The sequence below is a fragment of the Melospiza georgiana genome, chromosome 17, assembly GCF_028018845.1.
Source record: "Melospiza georgiana isolate bMelGeo1 chromosome 17, bMelGeo1.pri, whole genome shotgun sequence".
NCBI classification, from domain to species: Eukaryota; Metazoa; Chordata; class Aves; order Passeriformes; family Passerellidae; genus Melospiza; species Melospiza georgiana.
Window position 1 is genome coordinate 7,633,783 of NC_080446.1, and position 27,596 is coordinate 7,661,378.

General features: G+C 56.2%; 3 protein-coding genes across 3 annotated transcripts; all 3 read right to left on the minus strand.

Moving 5' to 3' along the window:
- Positions 1-293: 293 nt before the first annotated feature.
- LOC131090681 (bactericidal permeability-increasing protein-like) lies at positions 294-7,068 on the minus strand. Its single transcript, XM_058036213.1, has 15 exons — positions 6,954-7,068; positions 6,034-6,133; positions 5,297-5,425; positions 4,722-4,877; positions 4,274-4,337; positions 3,777-3,840; positions 3,245-3,336; positions 2,905-3,081; positions 2,647-2,706; positions 2,354-2,521; positions 2,007-2,074; positions 1,738-1,780; positions 1,411-1,474; positions 841-917; positions 294-576 (listed from the first exon to the last, which is right to left on the minus strand). The coding sequence occupies exons 1-15, from the start codon at positions 7,066-7,068 to the stop codon at positions 529-531; spliced, it is 1,425 nt and encodes a 474-aa protein (XP_057892196.1). The 3' UTR covers positions 294-528.
- Positions 7,069-7,988: 920 nt separating this feature from the next.
- On the minus strand, positions 7,989-15,129 carry LOC131090682 (bactericidal permeability-increasing protein-like). The gene is made up of 15 exons (XM_058036214.1): positions 15,015-15,129; positions 14,096-14,195; positions 13,342-13,470; positions 12,725-12,880; positions 12,309-12,372; positions 11,812-11,875; positions 11,276-11,367; positions 10,935-11,111; positions 10,677-10,736; positions 10,384-10,551; positions 10,031-10,098; positions 9,762-9,804; positions 9,355-9,418; positions 8,785-8,861; positions 7,989-8,178 (listed from the first exon to the last, which is right to left on the minus strand). Exons 1-15 carry the CDS (start codon positions 15,127-15,129, stop codon positions 8,131-8,133), a joined length of 1,425 nt encoding a protein of 474 aa, XP_057892197.1. The 3' UTR covers positions 7,989-8,130.
- Positions 15,130-18,904: 3,775 nt separating this feature from the next.
- LOC131090680 (bactericidal permeability-increasing protein-like) lies at positions 18,905-27,008 on the minus strand. The gene is made up of 15 exons (XM_058036212.1): positions 26,894-27,008; positions 25,841-25,955; positions 25,459-25,587; positions 24,884-25,039; positions 24,460-24,523; positions 22,476-22,539; positions 21,928-22,019; positions 21,587-21,763; positions 21,329-21,388; positions 21,036-21,203; positions 20,690-20,757; positions 20,429-20,471; positions 20,022-20,085; positions 19,452-19,528; positions 18,905-19,187 (listed from the first exon to the last, which is right to left on the minus strand). Exons 1-15 carry the CDS (start codon positions 27,006-27,008, stop codon positions 19,140-19,142), a joined length of 1,440 nt encoding a protein of 479 aa, XP_057892195.1. The 3' UTR covers positions 18,905-19,139.
- Between the last annotated feature and the right edge of the window lie 588 nt (positions 27,009-27,596).

The window sequence follows — 27,596 nt, forward strand, 5'->3', positions numbered from 1 at the left end:
TGCCCCCTGGCTACAGGCCATGTTCATACAGGCCAGGATCTCCTTGACTTTCTTGGCCACCTGGTGCTCATGTTCAGCTGCTATTGACAGCACCCCCAGGGCCTTTGCCATTGTGCTTTTTTCCAACCACTCTGCCCCAAAGCTGGAGTGAAGGCACAGGACAGTGGGACACAGGTGTACCATGGTGCCTCGCCATGGCCATGGAAACAGGCAACAAAGTGACCCTGATCCAGCTCCAGCTCCCATCTGGTCCTGTGTGGCCCAAGGTGCAGACAGTGACACCAAGAGCAGAGCCCCAGCACCAACGCCTTTATTGCTGCTCAGAGGGACGAGGGGAGGGGGTGGCCCAGGGCACGGGACCCCCAGCTCATGGTAGCACCAGGTGAGGCCCCAGCAGGAGGATGGAGGGTGCAGGCCCAGGCACCAGTGCAGGACAGTGGCAGGACTGGTGGTCTTCGACTCAGGCAGGGAAGGGCAAAGTGGTGAATGGAGCAGATTTAGTGCTGAAGGGCTCTCATCACCACATCTTCATCGCCGGGGCTGGAAGCGAACGTCTGCTCCAAGCAGTAGGAAATTCTGGGAGAAAGAGAGAAAGTGCTGGGCTGCTACAGGCCCTGGCAGCTGCACTGCCCAGCACCCAGCACATCCCTGAAGGCAGAATGGATTGGGACATGTGCTCTGGTTTGCTGCAGGGCCATTGGGATCTCAGTGAAGAGCACCCTCCCATTCATCACTTTCCAGCACAGCTGGGGGAACTGGATTTGGAGGCTGTGCTGGTCAGCAGGGCTTTGTAGGCAGCAGATGGGCCCCAGCTGGAGCCAGCTGCTCCCTCTCACTCACCTGGTGGAACCTCACAAGGATATTGGAGAGCTGAATTCTGTCCAGAAGTGGCAGAGGGAAGCCCTCATCTAAGCGGGCTGGAAAAGACAACAGATGTGTCTGCATTGGGATGGCAATGGGAGTCAAGGGAGCACAGAGCACTCAGAGAAGGTGTCCCCCTCCTTCCCCCAGCCCTTTCCTCTCCTCCACTGCTCCTGGGGCAGGCAGAGGAAACTCCTGCCAAGCTCCACAGAAGGGCTGCCTGTTGTGCCAGGACAGCCCCCTTGGCCACTCCTGCCACCAGCCCCACTCTGGTCTGAGCTGCTGGGGAGGCAGGAGATGCAGGGATTCGGGGAGAGGGTCTGGAAAGCATTAGGATCTGCACAGGGCTCATATTTTCCATTGCGTTTGCTGCTGGGAGCCTGTCAGAGCAGCAAGAGGCTCCCTGCGCTTCACCGCCGCCTCCTGCACGCACTTTGCCCTGCGTCAGCCTTGGCAAGGAGGATTTAATGAGTGAGCTGGGACCCCTTGGATGGAGCAACCTGAGTGGAGGGTGCTCCAGCAACCCCATTCCCCTCAGTAGGTTCTCACCATTGAGACGTGGGAGGAGGACACTGGAAGTCAAGTAGTTCATTATGGACTGCACAAAATGTACCTGGGGAGTGGGGAGAGAGGGAGAAAAAGCTTTAGCCTGCAGGACAGGAGACATGCAGGTACTTCAGGATAATTAGACAAAGGAGATAAAGAGTGGAATGGGCACACACTTTGCCAGCAGCTTTGTCTGCTCCCTGTGGCAGTGTGAGAAATGTTTGGGGTGAGAGCAGCAATGGATCAGGCTCCACATCCTTTCCCAGCCTTGCCCCCAGCAGGCTGCCAGCTCCATGCTGGGGGCTCTGCTTGTGGTCAAGGAGAGCTTACCTGGAAAGTGCCAACAGCTGAATCCTTCAGAGAGAGCCTGATCCTGCACAGGGACAGAAGTGGTGCTGTGGAGGATGTGCCCAGGGAGGGAGCGATTCCACCCACCCATGGCCATGCAGGTCCCACTCCCTCCAGCCCCAGCTCATTCCTTCCCTGCACAGCAAGGCCACATCCCAGGCACCTTCCCATCCCCTCTCTGGCCCTGGGCACCCAAAACAGAAAGACCCCCAGCCACCCCCTGCCCAGGCAGTGGCTGCTGCCCTCTGTACCTGCCCACATCCAGGCTCCCAACTATGCGGCCGGATCTCACGTTGATGACAGCAGACACGTTCCCTGTCTGGGGAGAGAGCACAGAGCTCTGGCAGTGCTCACCCCACCTCAGCCCAAAGCAGACACCAGGGGAACGGCTCTGACCAGCTGAAACACACCACTGCCCATCCAGGGGCGTGTCTGCATCCAGCATTACACCTGGCATTTGTCAGCTCAGGAATTGTTCACCTGGGGACACCCTCACTGTGCCTGGACAGCACCTGGCAGCTCCCCTGGCAGGATCTGGGCAACAGGACAGGGCACAGCTCAAAATCCCTTCTGCCCCAGCACCACAGTCTGAACTCACCAGGCTGAGGAGGAAGAGAGGAGCCAGGCTGGAGTTGGGAAGGATGGCATAAGCCTGGACATCCACAATGGGCTGGAATGAGATTCCTCCTTCTCTAATAGTCAGGAATGGAGCAGTGGGAGTGGACACCCTGAACTTCATTGGCATGTTTGGATATTTCTCCTCCAGCTGTATGGGAGATTAAAGAGGATGGGAATGATGGCACAAGCCCCCAGTCCTGAGGGAAGAACACCTGGCACAGAGCAAAGCCTGTGTGTGCAGGAGCTCTGGGCAGGCAGGGCCAGATTGCTCACCTGGGGAATGAAGGCTGAGAAGACAGAGGTGTTCAGCTTGAATTCTACATCCTTTGGGATCTGCAGGGAGAGGATTGTCACACTGGGGCAATGGGGCATAGAGGAACCCATGGCATCCCCACATGCTGCCATATCTGACAGCCTCATCCCACAGCCCCCAGCTCTCTCACTGGGGCTTCTCCAGGATTGCTGGCTGCTCCCAGAGCTCCTCAGCAAATGGAACCCCTTTCCCAGCCCTGTGCCACTCGTGCCACTCACCATGGCCTCTGTGATTTCAAAGACCAGTGCCCCAGCCTCGTGGTAGGCAATGCCAGCTGTGTTGAAGAAGTAGCTGGAGGCTCCAAAGTAAACCATGCGCTCGTGATCCGAGGGGAAGGCCAGTGGCAGCGGTGAGAAGGGCACGGGGGAGCGGTGGGCCAGGGAGTAGAATTCACCCTGGGAGGAGGGAGAGACTTGGAGAAGGGCTGCAAATAGCAGTGGGGCTCACCTGCTGCCTCACGCTGGCCAACAGCATTTGCAGCAGGTACCAAACCCATGGTTTCCACCTGCCTTTGGCAACGCACTGGCCAAATCAAGTGTCCCCAGTGCTTCCTCTCACCTTCAGGTCTGCATCCAGGGACTGGGCGGTAGGTCTTGGGGGTGCCACCAAGGTGTAATTTATCCCAATCTTGTCATCTATCCTGGTTGTGACTGCAAACACAAGGAAGAGAGGTGAGTATGAATGACATGGTTGAGAGCAGGTGGCCCCCACTGGCATCTGGGCAGTGCCATGATCGGGTTCCTCGTGCTTTAGCTCACTACCAACTGCTCCTCTTCTCACTTCTGCTAGGAAGCAAAAACCCCCACTTTTACCCTGACTTTTCTCAGCCATCTCTTGGATCTGAGGAATGGCCATCATTGCTAGTTAAAGTACCCTACGCCCCCACCAGCCCATGGGCAAAAATCCTGAAGGAATTCCCACAGCCAGACAGGACACCCAGTGATTTGTATCATCTGAGAAGGTGCTCCTCAGCTCCCAGCTTGGGTGCCTTAACACCAGGACATGGGGAGCAGACGCAAATAAAACATTCCTCATGGCTGGGAAAAGCCCGGAAGAACTGCTCCTAAATCCACACACAGCCCCCCAGTACCTGGCAGTGTCCGGATGTACGTCTGGAGCTCATTGTGCACAGACTTGGCCACATTGTCACACACCTGTGGGACAGAAAGGCCACAGAGCTGAGCAGGGGCAGCTAGGTCACAGCCACACTCCCAGCTCCATGACAAAGACTGCTTAAGTAAATGAGCACTGTGATGATTGTCTCCATTCATCAGGCAGCACATTAAGTGTCCAAACCACAAGCAGGGTTTATACCTACAAGCATCTGCTTGCACCAATTCCCCTCGGCACAGTTCAGCTCTGGGGAGACCCTTGGAAGGAGAATCTCATGTGGCCCATGCAGGAATGAACAGTGCTGAGCAGCCAGGGCATGGCCAAGAAAGAGCAACAGAGAGGATTAACCCACCCGCAGGGGCGCGCTCTGGCTATATTTCTATCCATATACTTGATCCTTTAAGGACATTAACTAGAAGCAAGGACTAAAGACAACCAGGAATCTCAGGGCCCTGCTGTTCAATGTTCACATACCATGGTCTCTAAATGCTTCTGCAACAGGGACTTATTACCCTTCTTGAATATGTTGTAAAACCACCTGCAGAGAAACACAGAGAGAAGCCCTGGCTAGCTCAGATCCATACTGCAGAAGTATGTGCCCAGGAAAGTGAGACAATAGAGAACATCATTCTCAAGCAAGGCCCTGGGAACATCATTCCCACACTAAATTGGCATCTGGCTTTGTCCCAGGATTTACATTTGAAAACAGACTCACTGGTAAACCCCACCCACCCCCTTAAATGTGCAGCCAGAGCAGGAGAAATTCAGGCCAGATTTAAGACCAGGCAACCTCAGATTTGTCAACAAGCTACTCCTTACAGGGAGTACAGGGAGTACATTTCAATGGCAAAGCAACATTCCCATGGCATTCCCATATGGGCTAACACACAGCATTTCCAGAGCTTCCAGTGAAGTCACATACGCAAGCTTGCCTGAAAAGTGCAACCCAACTTTGGAGGCGCGGGCACTGCAGTCTGAGGTGCTGATGGTGGGCTTCCCACTGGTGTCACTGCCCAGCCTCAGGATAAATTTGATCGAGATATTTTCTACCTTCAGGTCAAAAGATCCAGGTCCCTTGCTGCAGGGAGAAGGGGGATAAGAAAGGGAAGTTTGTAAATGCCAAGCTCTGGTGAAGAGACCTCAAATCTACTTGAGGATGCATCAATCTGGATCAGTCTCCCCCTTGTATGATGCATCCAGAGAAGATTGGGAAAGTGTCTAAATTCAGGGGAACCAAATTTCACTGGCACATAAACTAGGACAGGTAACCTTTAAATAGAGGGAATGAGAGCAAGTAGGGGTGGTGGAAGAGACCTGAGGGCCCATGTATAGCTCACCGTTCAAATGCCTTGTTCCTGCCTCCCAGCCTGTTTTATCTAGGGAAGTAAAGTGACAGCTGCCCAAAACACAAGGGAGAGGAGAAAAAACCTGTCCAATTCCAGAGTGGGAGACACAGAGTGGGTGCCTGAATAGGGAGAGGAAGAGCTGGCCACTCACATAAAGAGAAACTTCACCCAGCAGTCCCCATTCAGCTCAACAGAGGCATTGGAGATGGAGACCTGCAGGCCCACGTTGGAGATTGGGGTAATCCGGGAGTGTGGCAAGTGGAAACTGGGAATGTGCAGCCTAAAAATATAGAAATAAAAAGTCATGTTATAGTGGTTCCACACTCCCAAGCACAAGGCGAGAGAGGGAGGAAGGGATACAATCAGAGAAGGAAGAAGGGTGAGCAGGATGGAGTCACGGCACTGGCAGCATTTCCAGCTGCAGTGCTGCTGCTCCCAAGCTAGGCCAGGCAGGGTCACACAGAGCAGAGCGGCACCTTTGGGAATGTGGCCCTTGCAGCCACCCAAGGCAGCTCCAAACGCTGCACTGCAGGAGCAGAAAGGCACCTGGGCAGCAGGGAGCTGGCATTTCCACAAGCACTGGGCTCCTGCTTCACATAGGAATGTGTGTCCTGGTCCCACAGGCAAGGTCATCTCCACTACCCAGGCTGTGATTGCACACAGTCCACCCATGCCCAGAGTGCCATGACCCCAGTTCCATTTTTCCTGTTGGGCAAGGAGTAAAACAGGAACCAAGGACATGGCCCACATCTCAGGGAGCTGTGGAGGGGACAGGATGGTCCTCACTGCTCTAGGTGCTCTCCACCATCACCCAAACCTCCATTCCATTGCCAGGGTCAGGAAGGCAGTGGGTGGCTCCAGGCCACTGGCGAGGCTCAGAAGGCTTACCTGGAGAGTGAATAGTGCAACTCCCCCGATTTACCCGAGATGTTTGGCAGCTTCAGCTGGGCCAGCTCCTTCTCCAGGATTGCAATCCCCTGCTGTTGGGCTACAGGGACACAGGGACAGCGTCACTCTACCATTCCACCACTCCATCCTTCCAGCCACAGGAGCTGCAGCACACACTGGGCATGCAGCAGAAGAATCAAAGGAGAGATCCAGGTGATGCTGCCTCCCAGGCTGGCTTTAAAGCAAACCTCCATGCACAGAGCCCTGAGAGCACCCAGGCAATGCTGCCTGGTGCCCTGCTTGCAGCCCCAGGGGAAGGTGGTGGCTGCAGAAAGGAGGGAGGTGTCCTAGTCCTCACTCTCCAGGCAGTGTGGTGGGTGAGATCTGCATGAGGTCTGAGGCACTGGGATGCTCTGTGTTTCTCACACAGTGTATTTCAATCCATAGCTGTGCTCTGCTGGAGCCAGGCTCTGCCTGCCTCGATAAAACCAGCACGGGGCCCATCCATCTCTGTCACTGCCCCTCCCTAAACTCCCCAACTCCTCTCTCCTCTGCAGCTCCCTCCTCCAGGGCTCACGGCTTGGATGTGCTGTGGGACCGGCACCCTCCTGCTGTGCCAGCCTCCCACACTGCCTGGCTGCAGCTCCCTGACACCCCACAGGGCTGGGCCCCTCTGCAGGGGCTCCATCAAGCCGTGGCATGGGGGGCAGGCAGATGCAGCAGGGAAAGCCCTGGCCGATGGTGCATTTGGCACCCCTGTCCAAGGATTTCCCCACCCTGTCCCTGTGCTCCTCACATGGGCACCCATGGCCAAGGATCCCCCATCCCGCCCCGGGACCCTGCACTTCTCACAGGGTACCTGGCTCCACACCTCTGCTACCAGCACAGCTGTCAGGAGAGAAATGAGAAGCAGAACCCACCGTAGTCCAAGCCTGCCTGGGTGATCCTCACCACGAAGCCGGGGTTGGTGGCGGTGGTGAGTGCCAAGCACAAGGTCAGTGCCCCACAAGCCACAGCCACGCTCTGCATTCCCATCCTGGCTTTCCACAGTGCCACGTTGTGCAGGGCTCTCCCAGCCCACACCACCTTTATATCCCTGCCAAAACAGGAACCTTGGGCAAAGGTGGTGTGAGGAGCCACGGGGGCCCCTCTGGGATTTCCTGTTTGGCCACCACCCTGCTCCACTGTGCTGCTGGCACCATGGGCACATGGCCCAGCACAGAGGCACACCTGGTGCCTCTCTCTGAAGGCAGGGAAGGAGAAGTGGAAACTGGGAGGCAACAGCCCCGTTTCCATCTCTCTGTCACTGCCAGCCTGGGAATTCCCCGGGCAGCTTGTGCCAGTGCCAGAGGCAGGACTGCTGCTGCTCTCCAGCCTCACACTGGCAGGTGTATGTGGGCTGAGAACCATGATGGAAAACCCGTGGACACAGGAAGAAAAGTGAGAGCAGCCTGCCTGAGTTTGGAGAGAACTCGGACAGAGAAGTCATCAGCCCAAAATAAAACCTCCCTTACCCATTTCCAGACAGGACAAGTTCATTATTGCCCATAGGACTGGGCTGTGGTCAGGACCAGTGACAACTGATGCTGTCCCTATACCTACAGGAACTTCAGCACAGAGAGGTCACGGTAGGCATCAGAGCCTGCCACGACATCGACCAGCTTCTCCTTGTGCAGAATTTCCTCCTTAAGCCACTGTGTTTTTTCCAACCACTCTGCCCCAAGGCTGGAGTGAAGGCAAAGGACAGTGGGACACAGGTGTTCCACGGTGCCTCGCCATGGCCATGGAAACAGCCCAACAAAGTGGCCCTGATCCAGCTCCCATCTGGTCCTGTGTGGCCCAAGGTGCAGACAGTGACACCAAGAGCAGAGCCCCAGCACCAACGCCTTTATTGCTGCTCAGAGGGACGAGGGAAGGGGGTGGCCCAGGGCACGGGACCCCCAGCTCATGGTAGCACCAGGTGAGGCCATAGCAGGAACATGGATGATGCAGACCCAGGCAGCAGTGCAGGACAGTGGCAGGACTGGTGGTCTTCGGCTCAGGCAGGGAAGGGCAAAGGAGCAGATTTAGTGCTGAAGGGCTCTCATCACCACATCTTCATCGCCGAGGCTGGAAGCGAATGTCTGCTCCAAGCAGTAGGAAATTCTGGGAGAAAGAGAGAAAGTGTTGGGCTGCTACAGGCCCTGGCAGCTGCACTGCCCAGCACCCAGCACATCCCTGAAGGCAGAATGGACTGGGACATGTGCTCTGGCAATCCCTGTGGCAGTTTTTGTCCCTGGCAGGCTCTGGAGGCATTTCACAACCACACCTCACTACAGCTTTTCAGCATCCCCATTGTGTCCATGCTTTGGGGTTTCCCCAACCCCCCCCACAACAGGGGCTCACTCTGCTCCCCTGCACCTACTACAGCTCCTTACAGCTGAGCAGGCAGGGGCTGCATCCCACCAGGTGTCACAGCATCCATGAATGCATTGCCAGTCAGGGAGAGCAGGGATCTGAGGCAGACACTGCTATAAAAAGCAGCATTGGAAACTCAGACCCCAGGCTTAAGAACTGGAGAATGATGTGGTGTCATCCCAGACACCCAAAATGCAGCCAAGAAAAGCAGAGATCTGGTTTGCTGCTGAGAGCTCCCGTCCATCACATCACGGCACAGCTGAGGGAACTAGATATGGAGGCTGTGCTGGTCAGCAGGGCTTTGTGGGCAACAGGATGGGCCCCAGCTGGAGCCAGCTGCTCCCTCTCACTCACCTGGTGGAACCTCACAAGGATATTGGAGAGCTGAATCCTGTCTGGCAGCGGCAGACGGAAGCCCTCATCTAAGCGGGCTGGAAAAGACAACACATGTGTCTGCATTGGGATGGCAATGGGAGTCAAGGGAGCACAGAGCACTCAGAGAAGGTGTCCCCCTCCTTCCCCCAGCCCTTTCCTCTCCTCCACTGCTCCTGGGGCAGGCAGAGGAAACTCCTGCCAAGCTCCACAGAAGGGCTGCCTGTTGTGCCAGGACAGCCCCCTTGGCCACTCCTGCCACCAGCCCCACTCTGGTCTGAGCTGCTGGCGAGGCAGGGGATGCAGGGATTCGGGGAGAGGGTCTGGAAAGCATTAGGATCTGCACAGGGCTCATATTTTCCATTGCGTTTGCTGCTGGGAGCCTGTCAGAGCAGCAAGAGGCTCCCTCCGCTTCACCGCCGCCTCCTGCACGCACTTTGCCCTGCATCAGCCTTGGCAAGGAGGATTTAATGAGTGAGCTGGGACCCCTTGGATGGAGCAACCTGAGTGGAGGGTGCTCCAGCAACCCCATTCCCCTCAGTAGGTTCTCACCATTAAGATGTGGCAGGAGGACACTGGAAGTCAAGTAGTTCATTATGGACTGCACAAAATGTACCTGGGGAGTGGGGAGAGAGGGAGGAAAATTTTTAGCCGTCAGGACAGGAGACATGCAGGTACTTCAGGATATTTAGAAAAAGGAGATAAAGAGTGGAATGGGCACACACTTTGCCAGCAGCTTTGTCTGCTCCCTGTGGCAGTGTGGGAAATGTTTGGGGTGAGAGCAGCAATGGATCAGGCTCCACATCCCTTCCCAGCCTTGCAGGCTGAGGCAGGAGGTGGCTGCAGGGTCAGTGTGGGGTCCCATGTTGGGAGGCAGCAGGGAATGACTCTCTGTCCTTGCCCCCAGCAGGCTGCCAGCTCCATGCTGGGGGCTCTGCTTGTGGTCAAGGAGAGCTTACCTGGAAAGTGCCAACAGCTGAATCCTTCAGAGAGAGCCTGATCCTGCACAGGGACAGAAGTGGTGCTGTGGAGGATGTGCCCAGGGAGGGAGCGATTCCACCCACCCATGGCCATGCAGGTCCCACTCCCTCCAGCCCCAGCTCATTCCTTCCCTGCACAGCAAGCCCACATCCCAGGCACCTTCCCATCCCCTCTCTGGCCCTGGGCACCCAAAACAGAAAGACCCCCAGCCACCCCCTGCCCAGGCAGTGGCTGCTGCCCTCTGTACCTGCCCACATCCAGGCTCCCAACTATGCGGCCGGATCTCACGTTGATGACAGCGGACACGTTCCCTGTCTGGGGAGAGAGCACAGAGCTCTGGCAGAGCTCACCCCCCCTCAGCCCAAAGCAGACACCAGGGGAACGGCTCTGACCAGCTGAAACACACCACTGCCCATCCAGGGGCGTGTCTGCATCCAGCATTACACCTGGCATTTGTCAGCTCAGGAATTGTTCACCTGGGGACAGCCTCACTGTGCCTGGACAGCACCTGGCAGCTCCCCTGGCAGGATCTGGGCAACAGGACAGGGCACAGCTCAAAATCCCTTCTGCCCCAGCACCACAGGCCGTGTCTGAACTCACCAGGCTGAGGAGGAAGAGAGGAGCCAGGCTGGAGTTGGGAAGGATGGCATAAGCCTGGACATCCACAATGGGCTGGAATGAGATTCCTCCTTCTCTAATAGTCAGGAATGGAGCAGTGGGAGTGGACACCCTGAACTTCATTGGCATGTTTGGATATTTCTCTTCCAGCTGTTTGGGAATAAGGAGAGGATGGGAATGATGGCACAAGCCCCCAGTCCTGAGGGGAGAACACCTGGCACAGAGCAAAGCCTGTGTGTGCAGGAGCTCTGGGCAGGCAGGGCCGGATTGCTCACCTGGGGAATGAAGGCTGAGAAAAGAGAGGTGTCCAAGCTGAATCCTGCTTCCTTTGGGATCTGCAGGGAGAGGATTGTCACACTGGGGCAATGTGGCATAGAGGAGCCCACGGCATCCCCACATGCTGCCATATCTGACAGTCTCATCCCACAGCCCCCAGCTCTCTCACTGGGGCTTCTCCAGGATTGCTGGCTGCTCCCAGAGCTCCTCAGCAAATGGAACCTCTTTCCCAGCCCTGTGCCATTCGTGCCACTCACCATGGCCTCTGTGATTTCAAAGACCAGTGCCCCAGCCTCGTGGTAGGCAATGCCGGCTGTGTTGAAGAAGTAGCTGGAGGCTCCAAAGTAAACCATGCGCTCGTGATCCGAGGGGAAGGCCAGTGGCAGCGGTGAGAAGGGCACGGGGGAGCGGTGGGCCAGGGAGTAGAATTCACCCTGGGAGGCGGGAGAGACGTGGAGAAGGGCTGCAAATAGCAGTGGGGCTCACCTGCTGCCTCACGCTGGCCAACAGCATTTGCAGCAGGTACCAAAACCGTGGTTCCCACCTGCCTTTGGCAACGGCACTGGCCAAATCATGTGTCCCCAGGGCTGCTTCTCACCTTCAGGTCCAGGTCCAGGGACTTGGGTGTAGCTCTTGGGGGTGCCACCAAGGAATAATCAATCCCAATCTTGTCATCTATCCTGGCTGTGACTGTAAACACAAGGAAGAGAGATGAGTGAGGAGATGGTCAGGAAATATGGAATCAGATGGTCTCTACTGGCATCTGGGCAGTTCCATGACTGGACTTCCTGGTCCATCATCTCACTACCAACTGCTCCTCTGCTCACTTCTGCCAGGAAGCAAAAATCCCCACTTTCCCCCTGACTTTTCTCAGCCATCTCTTGGACCTGAGGAGTGGCCAGGGTCCCCCAGCTAAAGTAGCCAAAGCTCCTGACAGTCGGTGGGCATTCTGAAGGAATTCCCACAGCCAGACAGGACACACAGTGATTTCTCTCTGCTGAGAACGTGCTCCCCAGCTCCCAGCTTGGGTGGTGGAGCACCCGGAGATGGGGAGTGGACACAAAGTAAAACATTCCTCATGGCTGGGAATAGATAGTAAGAGCTGCTTCTAAGCCCACTAAAGCCCCCCAGTACCTGGCAGCGTCCGGACCTGCTTCTGGAGTTCATTGTGCACAGACTTGGCCACATTGTCACACACCTGTGGGAGAGAAAGGCCACAGAGCTGAGCAGGGGCAGCCGGGTCACAGCCACACTCCCAGCTCCATGACAAAGCTTGCTTAAGTAAATGAGCACTGTGATGATTGTCTCCATTCATCAGGCAGCACATTAAGTGTCCAAGCCACAAGCCGGGTTTATACCTACAAGCAATACCTTGCACCAATTCCCCTCGGCACAGTTCAGCTCTGGGGAGACCCTTGGAAGGGGAATCTCATGTGGCCCATGCAGGAATGAACAGTGCTGAGCAGCCAGGGCATGGCCGAGAAAGAGCAACAGAGAGGATTAACCCACCCGCAGGGGTGCGCTCTGGCTCTAGTTACATCCCTACCTCTGAGCCTTCGAGGACATTACCTACTAGGGGGGGCCAAACACAACCAGAAAACACAGGACCCAGCCTTCCACGGCTCACATACCTTGCTCTCTAAAGCCTTTCGCAACTTCCTCTCAATAATGCTGTGGAACAGGTTGTAAAGCCACCTGCAGAGAAACACAGAGAGAAGCCCTGGCTAGCTCAGATCCATACTGCAGAAGTATGTGCCCAGGAAAGGGAGACAATAGAGAACATCATTCTCAAGCAAGACCCTGGGAACATCACTCCCACACCAATTTGGCATCTGGCTTTGTCCCAGGGTTTACATTTGAAAACAGACTCACTGGAAAACCCCACCCATCCCCTCAAATGTGCAGCCACAGCAGGAGAAATTCAGGCCAGATTTAAGACCAGGCAACCTCAGATTTGTCAACAAGCTACACCTCTAAACAAGGCCACATTCCCATGGCAGGTGGGCTAACACACAGCATTTCCAGACCTTTCAGTAAAGTCACTTACGCAAGCTTGCCGGAAAAGCGCACCCGGACATTGGAAATGGTGGCAGTGCAGCCCGAGGTGCTGATGGTGGGCCTCCCACTGGTGTCAGTGCCCAGCCTCAGGATGATTTTCATGTTGACATTTTGTACCTTCACGTTGAAAGATCCATGTCCCTTGCTGCAGGGAGAAGGGGGATAAGAAAGAGACGTTTGTCAATGCCAAGGTCTGGTGAAGAGACCTCAGATCTGTTGAGGTTGCATCAATCTGGATCAGTCTCCCCCTTGTATGATGCATCCAGAGGAGATTGGGAAAGTGTTTAAATTCAGGGGAACCAAATTTCACTGGCACATAAACCAGGTCAGATAACCTTTAAATAGAGGGGACTGAGAGCACACAGGGGTCGTGGAAGAGAGACCTGAATGTCCATGTATAGCTCTCCCTTTCATGTGCCTTGTTCGTGCCTCCCAACCTGTTTTATCCATCATATCTGGGGGAGCAAAGTGGCAGCTGCCCAAAACAGAAGGGAGAGGGAAAGGGAGAGGGGGAGGGAGAGGGAGAGGAGAAAAAACCTGTCCAATTCCAGAGTGGGAGACACAGAGTGGGTGCCTGAATAGCGAGAGGAAGAGCTGGCCACTCACATAAAGAGAAACTTCACCCGCCAGTCCCCATTCAGCTCAGCAAAGGCGTTGGAGATGGAGACCTGCAGGCCCACGTTGGGGATCGGGGTAATCCGGGAGTACGGCAAGCGGAAACTGGGAATGTGCAGCCTAAAAATATAGAAATAAAAAGAAAAGTCACGTTATAGTGGTTCCACACTCCCAAGTGCAACGGGAGGGAGGGAGGGAGGGAGGGAGGGAGGGAGACAATCAGAGAAGGAAGAAGGGTGAGCAGGATGGAGTCACTGCACTGGCAGCATTTCCAGCTGCAGTGCTGCTGCTCCCGAGCTAGGCCAGGCAGGGTCACACAGAGCAGAGCGGCACCTTTGGGAATGTGGCCCTTGCAGCCACCCAAGGCAGTTCCAAACGCTGCATTGCAGGAGCAGAGAGGCACCTGGGCAGCAGGGAGCTGGCATTTCCACAGGCACTGGGCTCCTGCTTCACATAGGAATGTCCTGGTCCTACAGGCAAGGTCACCTCCACTACCCAGGCTTTGATTGCACACAGTCCACCCATGCCCGGAGTGCCATGACCCCAGTTCCATTTTTCCCCTTGGGAAAGGAGAAAAGCAGGAACATTCACCAAGGACATGGCCAACAGCTCAGGGAGCTGTGGTGGGGACAGGATGGTCCTCACTCCTACGGGAGCCCCCCAACCTCCCCACTCCTCCTGCCCCTCAACTGTGTTGGGGGGCAGTGAGTTCCTCTAAGGCACTGGCGAGGCTCACAAGGCTTACCTGGAGAATGAATAGCGCACCTTCCCTGATTTACCGGAGAAATCTGGCAGCTTCAGCTGGGCCAGCTCCTTCTCCAGGATTGCAATCCCCTGCTGTTGGGCTACAGGGACACAGGGACAGCGTCACTCTACCATTCCACCACTCCATCCTTCCAGCCACAGGAGCTGCAGCACACACCGGGCATGCAGCAGAAGAATCAAAGGAGAGATCCAGGTGATGCTGCCTCCCAGGCTGGCTTTAAAGCAAACCTCCATGCACAGAGCCCTGAGAGCACCCAGGCAATGCTGCCTGGTGCCCTACTTGCAGCCCCAGGGGAAGGTGGTGGCTGCAGAAAGGAGGGAGGTGTCCTAGTCCTCACTCTCCAGGCAGTGTGGTGGGTGAGATCTGCATGAGGTCTGAGGCACTGGGATGCTCTGTGTTTCTCACACAGTGCATTTCAATCCATAACTGTGCTCTGCTGGAGCCGGGCTCTGCCTGCCTCGATAAAACCAGCACGGGGCCCATCCATCTCTGTCACTGCCCCTCCCTAAACTCCCCAACTCCTCTCTCCTCTGCAGCTCCCTCCTCCAGGGCTCACGGCTTGGATGTGCTGTGGGACCGGCACCCTCCTGCTGTGCCAGCCTCCCACACTGCCTGGCTGCAGCTCCCTGACACCCCACAGGGCTGGGCCCCTCTGCAGGGGCTCCATCCAGCCGTGGCATGGGGGGCAGGCAGGTGCAGCAGGGAAAGCCCTGGCCAATGGTGCATTTGACACCCCTGTCCAAGGATTTCCCCACCCTGTCCCGTGCTCCTCACATGGGCACCCATGGCCAAGGATCCCCCATCCCACCCCAGGACCCTGCACTTCTCACAGGGTACCTGGCTCCACACCTCTGCCACCAGCACAGCTGTCAGGAGAGAAATGAGAAGCAGAACCCACCATAGTCCAAGCCTGCCTGGGTGATCCTCACCACAAAGCCGGGGTTGGTGGCGGTGGTGAGTGCCAGGCACAAGGTCAGTGCCCCACAAGCCACAGCCACGCTCTGCATTCCCATCCTGGCCTCCTGCAGTGCAGAGCTATGCTGGGCTCTCCCAGCCCACACCACCTTTATATCCCTGCCAAAAAGGGAACTTTGGGCAAAGGTGGTGTGAGGAGCAACAGGCGGTGTCCCCAGGATTTCCTGCTTGGCCACCACCCTGCTCTGCTGTTCTGCTGCCACCATGGGCACATGGCCCAGCACAGAGACACACCTGGTGACTCCCACCCAAGGCAGGGAAGGAGCAGTGGAAACTGGGAGGCAACAGCTCAATTTCCATCTCTCTGTCACTGCCAGCAATCCCTGCCTGTGGCATCCTCAGTGGACAGAGCTGGGTTTGGCAGTGGCAGCAGAGCCTGACAGAGCCACATGTCTGCAGCCTGCCCCCAGAAAAAGCGGGGAACAGACCTGCCAAAGGCACCAGAACTGCCTTGGGGCACAGCAGTGGCTAAAGAAGACAGGTCACAGCTTCTCACCTCATGTGAGCAGATCCCAGGGACCCCCACACCCAGCAGGGCTGGCAAAGGAGTGCCTGCCTGGGCTGGGCAGCTGCACCAGGGCAACTACCTCAGTGGGCTGCCCTGCACCTCCAGACCCTGTCACAGGGCTCCTGCACACAGCATCCAACAAAAGGAAGAGACTTCCATTACCCCAAGATCAAACTCCAAAGACATCACTGCTGAGGAATGATATGTCCCAGCTCTTGTCATGATGGCTGGAGACAGGGGCAGGAGCTGGGTGCAGCCAGGCAGGTGTGAGGGGGGAACACCCCTGTGCCTCCCCAGCCGGGAGAGCTGGGCTGCCTGGTCTCTCCTTGCAAGATAAAGGTAACGGAGGAAGAAATATTTCAGTCAATTTCATTTCCTGGGCTTGGTGTCCCAGCACAGCAAAACTATGGCTGCTGATGCAGGCAGATCTCATGCTGGATCCAGGCAAGTCCTGGCTGCCAGAGGCAACATCCTTCAACCTGTGAGCAAGCTCCTTGTGCCCAGAGTTTGTTTTTTGTCCAGAAAGAAACATGCAAGAACAGAGGAGAAAGGCAAAAGCCAAATCCCCAGCACAGCCTCCTTGGCATTGTGACCCTTCCTGTCACCCATCATCAGCTCTTATCTGGATCTTGCTCAGTTCAGAGCAGGAGATCCCAAACCTGCCATGGTGACAACCCCATTTCACTGAAGGGCTGCATCAAAACAACATTCAAGATGTTCAGAAAGAGCATGGAGGAAGCAGAACTCTTCCATAAGGAGAAATGAAACTGTATAAGGAATAGCATAGAGGGGACACAAAACCAGGAAGTCTTCCCCCAGGCTTTCAGCAAATTTTGAAGTTGAACTGAAAAACAAGCCTTCAAAGAGCCGAACTCTGACCAAACACTGCTGTGTTTGGCAAGGAGCAGCCAAAACCACATCTAAAGCTCAACATATGTGCCGGTCCCGGTAGTGCTTCCTGCAAGTGGTGACAGAGGGAATGGAACATGAAATCCTGCCCTGCTGGCCCCAACCCTTTGGACAGGTAAAGGCTTCTCCTGCTGAGCTGCTCTGCCTCTTCTGGGAGTGTGGGCTCTGCTCCACCGGGGAAAGGCTGGCTCCCCCAGGCTGCTGGAGAAGGAATGGGAATGGTCACATGGGAACCAGGAGCCCAGGAGGACAGGGACTTGCAGGAGTCCTGTGCTGCTGCTGTCCTTTGCCCAGGACTGCAGGTCAACACCCTTCTCTCCACTGTCCATAGCTCCCCCCTGCTCCCCAGGTCAGAAGTCCAGAAGTCCCTCTGTCCCCACACGCTCCTCAGCACGTGTGGGCAGTTCCCCATCCTGTCCCAGCTCTTTCCACATCTCTCTCGTGTGCCATGGCTCAAGACCCCCTGTAGCCATGTGGTGGGGATACCAAGTACTACAGGGACCAGCCTGGGGTTTGCTCTTTGGGCTCTGAGCACTGCAGGCACATTTGCCATCTGCAAGAAAATCTGAATACATCTTTGTTCTGTGCTGCCATAACCTGCTCGTTTGCCATCTGCAAGGAAATCCGGACACATCTGTGTTCCCTGGTGCCATTACCAGCCTGGGAATTCCCCGGGCAGCTTGTACCAGTGCCAGAGGCAGGACTGCTGCTGCTCTCCAGCCTCACACTGGCAGGTCTGTGTGGGCTGGGGAACCATGATGAAAAACCCATGGACATAGAGGAAAAATGAGAGCAGCCTGTCTGGGGTTCAAGAGAACATGGAAAGAGAAGTTTTCAGCCCAAAATAAAACCTCCCTTACCCATTTCCAGACAGGAAAAGTTCATTGTCACCCATAGGACTGGGGAGTGGTAAGAACCAGTCCCTAGCCCAACAGGAACTTCAGCACAGAGAGGTCACGGTAAGCATCAGGGCCTGCCACGACATCGACCAGCTTCTCCCTGTGCAGAATCCCTTCCTTAAGTCTCTCGGCCATGCATCCTGCCAGCAAAGGATCAAGCTGCTTTCACCCCAGGCCAGGGGGGCTGCTGCCAGCGGGACTCAGGCCATGCAGCCCGGCCGTACCCAGGATCCCGACGCGGAGCGGAGCTCGAGCCTGGGGCCGCCGGGCCTTCAGCGCCTTGAGGTGCTGCAGACGGTTCCAGATGGCCTGCTCTGCCTTCTCCCTGGGGACCAGCACAACGGGTACTGCAGCTGCTGCTCCTGCTCTGAGCCCCAGCCTGAGTGCCCAAGTGCTCTGTCAGGAGAATTCAGCTAAAGCAGGGAATCTAATGGCACCTGAGAGTGAGTTTGTGGTGTGTGGATTATGTCTTGGCTCTGTCTTATCTGCTATCACTTTGCTTGCCTGAGAGCATCTCCACTGCAGAAACACTTTAGGGACTAAGCTCTTGGGGACAAAAAGTGCCTTGGCCACAGCACAGAGGGACGCTCTCGGGACCGAGTGTCCGGCCAGGGACGGGGAGGCCCCGCCACCACCTCTGCCCCTCAGCGCCGCGTCCTGCCCCGCCACCATTCTGGGCCCACTCCGCTGCTGGGCTGTGCTGCCGCGGGAATCACAAAATCACAGAATTAATTAGGTTGGAAAAGAACTCCGAGGTCATCGAGTTCAGTCTGTGGCCCAGAAGCACCATTTCAGCTAAACCAGGGCACTGAGCACCATGTCCAGTCTTCCTTTAAACATCTCCAGGGACAGGGACTCCACCACCTCCCTGGGCTGCCCATTCCAAGGTCTAACGACCCTTAATGTGAAGGAATTTTTCCTAATATCCAACGTAAAAGGCCCCTGGTGCGGCTTAAGACTGTGTCCTCTTATCCTGTCCGTGTTACCTGGGAGCAGAGCCTGACTCCCACATGGCTGCTCCCTCCTGTCAGGGACTTGTGAGGGTGAGAAGGTCCCCCCTGAGCCTCCCTTCTTCCAGGCTGAGCCCCCTGAGCCTCTTTGGTGCTCCAGAATCTCCCCTGGTTCAATTGCCTTCTCTGGACATGATCCAGCACCTCCATGTCTTCCTGAAGTGAGGGACCCAAAACTGGACACAACACAAGCCCTTCCCTGGTCCTCTTTCCCCACTATGGCTGATACAGGCAAGGAGGCCCCTGGCCTCGTTGGCCACCTGGTGCTCATGTTCAGCTGCTATTGACAGCATCCCCAGGGCCTTTTCCACTGTGTTTTTTCCAACCACTCTGCCCCAAGGCTGGAGTGAAGGAAAAGGACAGCGGGACACAGGTGTACCATGGTGCCTCACCATGGCCATGGAAAGAGCCAAAGCAGGTGGTCCCACTCCAGCTCCCATCTGGTCCAGTGTGGCCCAAGGTGCAGACAGTGACACCAAGAGCAGAGCCCCAGCACCAATGCCTTTATTGCTGCTCAGAGGGAGAAGGGGAGGGGGTGGCCCAGGGCACAGGACCCCCAGCTCATGGTAGCTCCACGTGAGGCCCCAGCAGGAGGATGGAGGGTGCAGGCCAAGGCAGCAGTGCAGGACAGTGGCAGGACTGGTGGTCTTCGGCTCAGGCAGGGAAGGGCAAAGTGGTGAAGGGAGCAGATTTAGTGCTGAAGGGCTCTCATCACCACATCTTCATCTCCGGGGCTGGAAGCGAACGTCTGCTCCAAGCAGTAGGAAATTCTGGGAGAAAGAGAGAAAGTGCTGGGCTGCTACAGGCCCTGGCAGCTGCACTGCCCAGCACCCAGCACATCCCTGAAGGCAGAATGGATTGGGACATGTGCTCTGGTTTGCTGCGGGGCCATTGGGATCTCAGTGAAGAGCACCCTCCCATTCATCACTTTCCAGCACAGCCGGGGGAACTGGATTTGGAGGCTGTGCTGGTCAGCAGGGCTTTGTGGGCAGCAGATGGGCCCCAGCTGGAGCCAGCTGCTCCCTCTCACTCACCTGGTGGAACCTCACAAGGATATTGGAGAGCTGAATCCTGTCCAGAAGTGGCAGAGGGAAGCCCTCATCTAAGCGGGCTGGAAAAGACAACACATGTGTCTGCATCGGGATGGCAATGGGAGTCAAGGGAGCACAGAGCACTCAGAGAAGGTGTCCCCCTCCTTCCCCCAGCCCTTTCCTCCCCTCCACTGCTCCTGGGGCAGGCAGAGGAAACTCCTGCCAAGCTCCACAGAAGGGCTGCCTGTTGTGCCAGGACAGCCCCCTTGGCCACTCCTGCCACCAGCCCCACTCTGGTCTGAGCTGCTGGCGAGGCAGGGGATGCAGGGATTCGGGGAGAGGGTCTGGAAAGCATTAGGATCTGCACAGGGCTCATATTTTCCATTGCGTTTGCTGCTGGGAGCCTGTCAGAGCAGCAAGAGGCTCCCTCCGCTTCACCGCCGCCTCCTGCACGCACTTTGCCCTGCATCAGCCTTGGCAAGGAGGATTTAATGAGCGAGCTGGGACCCCTTGGATGGAGCAACCTGAGTGGAGGGTGCTCCAGCAACCCCATTCCCCTCAGTAGGTTCTCACCATTGAGACGTGGGAGCAGCGTACTGGAAGTCAGGATGTTTATTAAGGACTGCATCATTCGTACCTGGGGAATGGGGAGAGAGGGAGGAAAAGCTTTAGCCTGCAGGAAAGGAGACATGCAGGTACTTCAGGATAATTAGACAAAGGAGATAAAGAGTGGAATGGGCACACACTTTGCCAGCAGCTTTGTCTGCTCCCTGTGGCAGTGTGGGAAATGTTTGGGGTGAGAGCAGCAATGGATCACGCTCCACATCCTTTCCCAGCCTTGCAGGCTGAGGCAGGAGGTGGCTGCAGGGTCAGTGTGGGGTCCCATGTTGGGAGGCAGCGGGGAATGACTCTCTGTCCTTGCCCCCAGCAGGCTGCCAGCTCCATGCTGGGGGCTCTGCTTGTGGTCAAGGAGAGCTTACCTGGAAAGTGCCAACAGCTGAATCCTTCAGAGAGAGCCTGATCCTGCACAGGGACAGAAGTGGTGCTGTGGAGGATGTGCCCAGGGAGGGAGCGATTCCACCCACCCATGGCCATGCAGGTCCCACTCCCTCCAGCCCCAGCTCATTCCTTCCCTGCACAGCAAGGCCACATCCCAGGCACCTTCCCATCCCCTCTCGGCACCCAAAACAGAAAGACCCCCAGCCACCCCCTGCCCAGGCAGTGGCTGCTGCCCTCTGTACCTGCCCACATCCAGGCTCCCAACAATGCGGCCGGATCTCACGTTGATGACAGCGGACACGTTCCCTGTCTGGGGAGAGAGCACAGAGCTCTGGCAGTGCTCACCCCACCTCAGCCCAAAGAGACACCAGGGGAACGGCTCTGACCAGCTGAAACACACCACTGCCCATCCAGGGGCATGTCTGCATCCAGCATTAAACCTGGCATTTGTCAGCTCAGGAATTGTTCACCTGGAGACAGCCTCACTGTGCCTGGACAGCACCTGGCAGCTCCCCTGGCAGGATCTGGGCAACAGGACAGGGCACAGCTCAAAATCCCTTCTGCCCCAGCACCACAGTCTGAACTCACCAGGCTGAGGAGGAAGAGAGGAGCCAGGCTGGAGTTGGGGAGGATGGCATAAGCCTGGACATCCACAATGGGCTGGAATGAGATTCCTCCTTCTCCAACAGTCAGGAATGGGGCAGTGGGAGTGGACGCCCTGAACTTCATTGGCATGTTTGGATATTTCTCCTCCAGCTGTGAGGGAGTAAGGAGAGGATGGGAATGATGGCACAAGCCCCCAGTCCTGAGGGGAGAACACCTGGCACAGAGCAAAGCCTGTGTGTGCAGGAGCTCTGGGCAGGCAGGGCCAGATTGCTCACCTGGGGAATGAAGGCTGAGAAGACAGAGGTGTTCAGCTTGAATTCTACATCCTTTGGGATCTGCAGGGAGAGGATTGTCACACTGGGGCAATGTGGCACAGAGGAGCCCACAGCATCCCCACATGCTGCCATATCTGACAGTCTCATCCCACAGCCCCCAGCTCTCTCACTGAGGCTTCTCCAGGATTGCTGGCTGCTCCCAGAGCTCCTCAGCAAATGGAACCTCTTTCCCAGCCCTGTGCCACTCGTGCCACTCACCATGGCCTCTGTGATTTCAAAGACCAGTGCCCCAGCCTCGTGGTAGGCAATGCCAGCTGTGTTGAAGAAGTAGCTGGAGGCTCCAAAGTAAACCATGCGCTCGTGATCCGAGGGGAAGGCCAGTGGCAGCGGTGAGAAGGGCACGGGGGAGCGGTGGCCCAGGGAGTAGAATTCACCCTGGGAGGAGGGAGAGACGTGGAGAAGGGCTGCAAATAGCAGTGGGGCTCACCTGCTGCCTCACGCTGGCAAACAGCATTTGCAGCAGGTACCAAAACCGTGGTTCCCACCTGCCTTTGGCAATGGCACTGGCCAAATCATGTGTCCCCAGGGCTGCTTCTCACCTTCAGGTCTGCATCTAGGGACTGGGCGGTAGCTCTTGGGGGTGCCACCAAGGAATAATCAATCCCAATCTTGTCATCTATCCTGGCTGTGACTGCAAACACAAGGAAGAGAGATGAGTAAGGAGATGGTCAGGAAATATGGAATCAGATGGTCTCTACTGGCATCTGGGCAGTGCCATGACTGGGCTTCCTGGTGCATCAATTCACTACCAACTGCTCCTCTGCTTGCTTCTCTTTAGAAGGGAATAAACTATTTTCCTCCTCAATATTTCTCAGTGATGTAAACCATCTCCTTGACCTGAGGAGTAGCCAGGGTCCCCCAGCTAAAGCAGTCCGAGCCTCCCAAGTCCATGGGCACAAATCCTGAAGGAATTCCCACAGCCAGACAAGACACACAGTGATTTGTGTCTGCTAAGAATATGCTGTCCAGCTCCCAGCTTGGGTGCCTTAACACCAGGACATGAGGAGCAGACACAAAGTAAAACATTCCTCATGGCTGGGTAAACTAGGAAGAACTGCTCCTAAATCCACACTCAGCCCCCCAGTACCTGGCAGTGTCCGGATGTACGTCTGGAGCTCATTGTACACAGACATGGCCACTTTGTCACACACCTGTGGGACAGAAAGGCCACAGGGCTGAGCAGGGGCAGCCGGGTCACAGCCACACTCCCAGCTCCATGACAAAGACTGCTTAAGTAAATGAGCACTGTGATGATTGTCTCCATTCATCAGGCAGCACATTAAGTGTCCAAGCCACAAGCCGGATTTATACCTACAAGCATCTGCTTGCACCAATTCCCCTCGGCACAGTTCAGCTCTGGGAAGACCCTTGGAAGGGGAATCTCATGTGGCCCATGCAGGAATGAACAGTGCTGAGCAGCCAGGGCATGGCCGAGAAAGAGCAACAGAGAGGATTAACCCACCCCAGAGAGGCAGGGGCACTGACTGCCCTGAAGCTGAGCTTTGCTGAGCTCCTACAGCTCTGTGTGCCAGGACAGGAGAGTGCATCCCTCTGCCTCTGCCATCCGCAAGTGAAGCCCTGGCATTTGTGGGGATTTTATTGCAGGCTTATCACTACCCTGGGAAATTTACTACAGGGCACTGTCCTGCAGATGGCTGAAGAAATCTGCACAAGCTCTTTTCAATGTTTTCACAGTAACATCACAGGAACCACGGGCAGGATCTGTCTGTCATCTGTCTGACTGGGCATGCTGCCCACAGAGCTGACGGTGAGATGCAGCGCTGCAGAGGGGCAGCGACCACACTGACAGAGATGAGGAGGAGGAGGCAACACAGCTTTGGGCATGGCCTTAGTGACAGCAGGTTGCAGCTCTTCCCTGTCCCCAGTGATATTTTTCTGTCTGTGCTGGAAATGCTCCATTGCTGCCTGTGAGGATGTCGCTGCAGGCAGAAGAATGCAGTCCCAGTGACCGGGATTTCCCCATGACCCGCATTTCCCTGTGACCTGGATTTCCCTGTGACCTGGATTTCCCTGTGACGGGGATCTCCCTGTGAGTGGAGTCCCAGAACTGGGGACACTAGAACTGCCCAAGCACTGCAGCAACAGCAGGAGGCAGACACAGGCTGCCTGGCCTGGGCTGAGGCCAGCTGTGCCCAGGGTGCAGCTCAGTCCCTGCTCCCCCCCTCTCCTGCCCATTGCCCCTCCAACCATGACTCCACAAAGACAATGAAGAATGTGTGTGGGGCAAAGGAAGTTTGGAGGAGGAGCAGAGGGCAGTGGGGTCCCTTTGCAGTCCCAGAGCTGTCCTCCTTCCAGGTGACAAAAGAGCAGAAAAGGCCTCTGAGCCCTGGTGTTGCTCCTGTTGCCAGACCATCTGCTGCCACAGACCCCAGGGGACTTGGGAACGGTGTTGCATGGAATTGGGAATAGTGCCTGGGTAGGATGGGATCTGCTGCAGGAATGGGATTTGCCTGTTCTCCAACTGCCTCCTTCCCAAGCAAGGTTCACATCCAGAGAGGCTGTAACTCATGCCAGTTATCCTTGTAGTAATTATTGCTAACAGCTTGTTTCCATGTCTTGTTGCAGGTCTCCTGCACGTCAGTGTCTGTAGTAGTCAGCGGTACCAGAGCTCCCTGACCCCCCTCAGTAAAACAAAACACCAAATGTCTGAAATCTAGGAATGAGAATTTTCCCCCAAGTGCTCCCCAAAGCCCTCCAGAATATGGCTGGTTAAAGGACAGCTCTGATCAGGTTACGACGAATTTGGCTGAGACATAAGATCTAATTAACTGACCACATGGAAAGAAAAGTCTTTGTTAATTAGGAACCAATTATGCTGGGCTTTGGCAAAGTCTGCAGGTTTCAAATTCAGCCTGAGTCAATCTACCCTATGGAGCCTGCAATGCCCATTCCTTTGGTTTTACTGAATTGGCAACACAGTCATGTGCTCTGGCTGTAGTTACATGCCTACCTCTGATATCCCTGCCTCTGATCCTTCCAGCACATCAGCCACAAGTGAGGGTTAAAGACCACCAGAAAACTCAGGGGCCTGCCCTCCACTGCTCACATACCTTGTCTTCCAAAATCTTTCGCAACCTCCTCTCAATAACGCTGTGGAACAGGTTGTAAAGCCACCTGCAGAGAAGCACAGAGAGAAGCCCTGCCTAGCTCTGATCCATACTGCAGAAGGATGTGCCCAGGAAAGGGAGAGCCTAGAGATGGCAAGCCCCTGGGAACATCATTCCCACACCAATTTGGCGTGTGGCTTTTTCCCAGGGTTTACATTTGAAAACAGACTCACTGGTAAACCCCACCCACCCCCTTAAATGTGCAGCCACAGCAGGAGAAATTCAGGCCTGATTTAAGACCAGGCAACAGCAGATTTGCCAACAACATGCTCCTCACACGAGGGCCATGTTCCCATGGCAGAACCACATTCCCATGGCAGGTGGGCTAACACACAGTGTTTCCACACCTTCCAGTAAAGTCACATACCCAAGCTTGCCTGAAAAGAGCACCCGGACTTTGGAGATGTGGGCACTGCAGTCCGGGGTGCTGATGGTGGGCTTCCCACTGGTGTCACTGCCCAGCCTCAGAAGAATTTTGATGTAGATATTTTCCACCCTCAGGTCAAAAGATCCATGGTCCCGGCTGCTGGTGGAGGGGGATGAGAAAGGGAAGTTTGTAAATGCCCAGGCCTGGTGAAGAGACCTCAAATCTACTTGAGGATGCATCAATCTGGATCACTTTCCCTCTTGTATGGTGCATCCAGAGGAGATTGGGAAAGTGTTTAAATTCGGGGGAACCAAATTTCACTGGCACATAAACCAGGACAGATAACCTTTAAATAGAGGGAAGTGAGAGCACATAGGGGTGGTGGAAGAGACCTGAGGGCCCATGTATAGCTCGCCGTTCAAATGCCTTGTTCCTGCCTCCCAGCCTGTTTTATCTAGGGAAGTAAAGTGACAGCTGCCCAAAACACAAGGGAGAGGAGAAAAAACCTGTCCAATTCCAGAGTGGGAGACACAGAGTGGGTGCCTGAATAGGGAGAGGAAGAGCTGGCCACTCACATAAAGAGAAACTTCACCCGCCAGTCCCCGTCCAGCTCAGCAAAGGCATTGGAGATGGAGACCTGCAGGCCCTTGTTGGAGATTGGGGTAATCCGGGAGTACGGCAAGTGGAAATCACGAAGGCGCAGCCTAAAAATATACAAATAAAAAGGAAAGTCATGTTACAGTGGTTCCACACTCCCAAGAACAAGGCTAGGGAGGGAGGGAGAAAATCAGGGAGAGAAGGAGGGCAAACAGGATGGACAGGGCCAACATGTCAGGGATCTGTGGAGGGGACAGGATGGTCCTCACTGCTGCGGGAGCCCCAACCTCCCCACTCCTCCTGCCCCTTGCCTGGGTCAGGGGGCAGTGGGTGGCTCCAGACACCTCTGGCAGGGCTCACCTGGAGAGCTCATAGTGTACCTTCCCCACACGCAAGACACGAGAGTCCCCCGAGATATCTGGCAGCTTCAGCTGGGCCAGCTTCTTCTCCAGGCTCGCGATCGCCTGCTCTTGGGCTGCAGGGACACAGGGACAGCGTCACTCCACCACTGCCACAGGAGCTGCAGCACACACCGGGCATGCAGCAGACGGATCAAAGGAGAGATCCAGGTGATGCTGCCTCCCAGGCTGGCTTTAAAGCAAACCTCCATGCACAGAGCCCTGAGAGCACCCAGGCAATGCTGCCTGGTGCCCTGCTTGCAGCTCCAGGGTTAGGTGGTAGCTGCAGAAAAGACAGAGGTGTCCTAGTCCTCACTTTCCAGGCTGCCAACCAGGTGAGGTGTGTGGGAGGTCAGAGGCACTGAGCTCCTCCATGCCCATTACCAGGAGGTGAAGATGGATGGGGCTTATGTCCCAGGGAGCAGCAGTGGGTGCTGCACCCCAGCCTCCGTCTGGGAAGGGGAGTCACGTTGTCTCTCACACGGCTGGCAGAGCTGCCTGGTAAATGAGCTGTTTCTCACACAGTGTATTTCAATCCATAACTGTGCTCTGCTGGAGCCAGGCTCTGCCTGCCTCGATAAAACCAGCACGGGGCCCATCCATCTCTGTCACTGCCCCTCCCTAAACTCCCCAACTCCTCTCTCCTCTGCAGCTCCCTCCTCCAGGGCTCACGGCTTGGATGTGCTGTGGGACCAGCACCCTCCTGCTGTGCCAGCCTCCCACACTGCCTGGCTGCAGCTCCCTGACACCCCACAGGGCTGGGCCCCTCTGCAGGGGCTCCATCAAGCCGTGGCATGGGGGGCAGGCAGGTGCAGCAGGGAAAGCCCTGGCCGATGGTGCATTTGGCACCCCTGTCCAAGGATTTCCCCACCCTGTCCCTGTGCTCCTCACATGGGCGCCCATGGCCAAGGATCCCCCATCCCGCCCCGGGACCCTGCACTTCTCACAGGGTACCTGGCTCCACACCTCTGCCACCAGCACAGCTGTCAGGAGAGAAATGAGAAGCAGAACCCACCGTAGTCCAAGCCTGCCTGGGTGATCCTCACCACGAAGCCGGGGTTGGTGGCGGTGGTGAGTGCCAGGCACAAGGTCAGTGCCCCACAAGCCACAGCCACGCTCTGCATTCCCATCCTGGCCTCCTGCAGTGCAGAGCTATGCTGGGCTCTCCCAGCCCACACCACCTTTATATCCCTGCCAAAAAGGGAACTGCTAGTCACGGTGGTGTGCGGAGCCACGGGGGGCGTCCCCAGGATTTCCTGCTTGGCCACCACCCTGCTCTGCTGTTCTGCTGGCACCATGGGCACATGGCCCAGCACAGAGGCACACCTGGTACCTGTCACTGAAGGCAGGGAAGGAGCAGTGGAAACTGGGAGGCAACAGCTCAATTTCCATCTCTCTGTCACTGCCAGCAATCCCTGCCTGTGGCAGCAGTGGATGCTCAGTGGAGCAGAGCTGGGTTTGGCAGTGGCAGCAGAGCCTGACAGAACCACATGTCTGCAGCCTGCCCCCAGAAAAAGCTGGGAACAGCCTGGGCTGCCCAGGAGCAGGGTCCCAGCCCTGCTGCTCTCCATCTCTGTCCCTGTCCCACAGCTCTCCTGGCTACTCTGTGAGCTGCACCACAGTCCTGCCAAAGGCACCAGAACTGCCTTGGGGCACAGCTGTGGCTAAAGAAGACAGGTCACAGCTTCTCACCTCATGTGAGCAGATCCCAGGGACCC

What these genes read in the sequence shown, in the direction of transcription:
- LOC131090681 (XM_058036213.1), bottom strand. Translation starts at nt 7,068, where the DNA reads ATGGGAATGCAGAGCGTGGCTGTGGCTTGTGGGGCACTGACCTTGTGC. An exon ending in TCTCAGCCTTCATTCCCCAG is followed by an intron (nt 2,522 to 2,646) that starts GTGAGCAATCTG and finishes TCTCCCATACAG; the next exon opens with CTGGAGGAGAAATATCCAAA. An exon ending in GGGAGCCTGGATGTGGGCAG is followed by an intron (nt 1,781 to 2,006) that starts GTACAGAGGGCA and finishes GTCCCTGTGCAG; the next exon opens with GATCAGGCTCTCTCTGAAGG.
- LOC131090682 (XM_058036214.1), bottom strand. Translation starts at nt 15,129, where the DNA reads ATGGGAATGCAGAGCGTGGCTGTGGCTTGTGGGGCACTGACCTTGTGC. An exon ending in CGGGTGAAGTTTCTCTTTAT is followed by an intron (nt 12,881 to 13,341) that starts GTGAGTGGCCAG and finishes TTCTCCCTGCAG; the next exon opens with CAAGGGACATGGATCTTTCA. An exon ending in GCAGGTCCGGACGCTGCCAG is followed by an intron (nt 11,368 to 11,811) that starts GTACTGGGGGGC and finishes TTGTGTTTACAG; the next exon opens with TCACAGCCAGGATAGATGAC.
- LOC131090680 (XM_058036212.1), bottom strand. Translation starts at nt 27,008, where the DNA reads ATGGGAATGCAGAGCGTGGCTGTGGCTTGTGGGGCACTGACCTTGTGC. An exon ending in GAAAGATTTTGGAAGACAAG is followed by an intron (nt 22,540 to 24,459) that starts GTATGTGAGCAG and finishes TCTGTCCCACAG; the next exon opens with GTGTGTGACAAAGTGGCCAT. An exon ending in TTGAAATCACAGAGGCCATG is followed by an intron (nt 21,389 to 21,586) that starts GTGAGTGGCACG and finishes CTCTCCCTGCAG; the next exon opens with ATCCCAAAGGATGTAGAATT.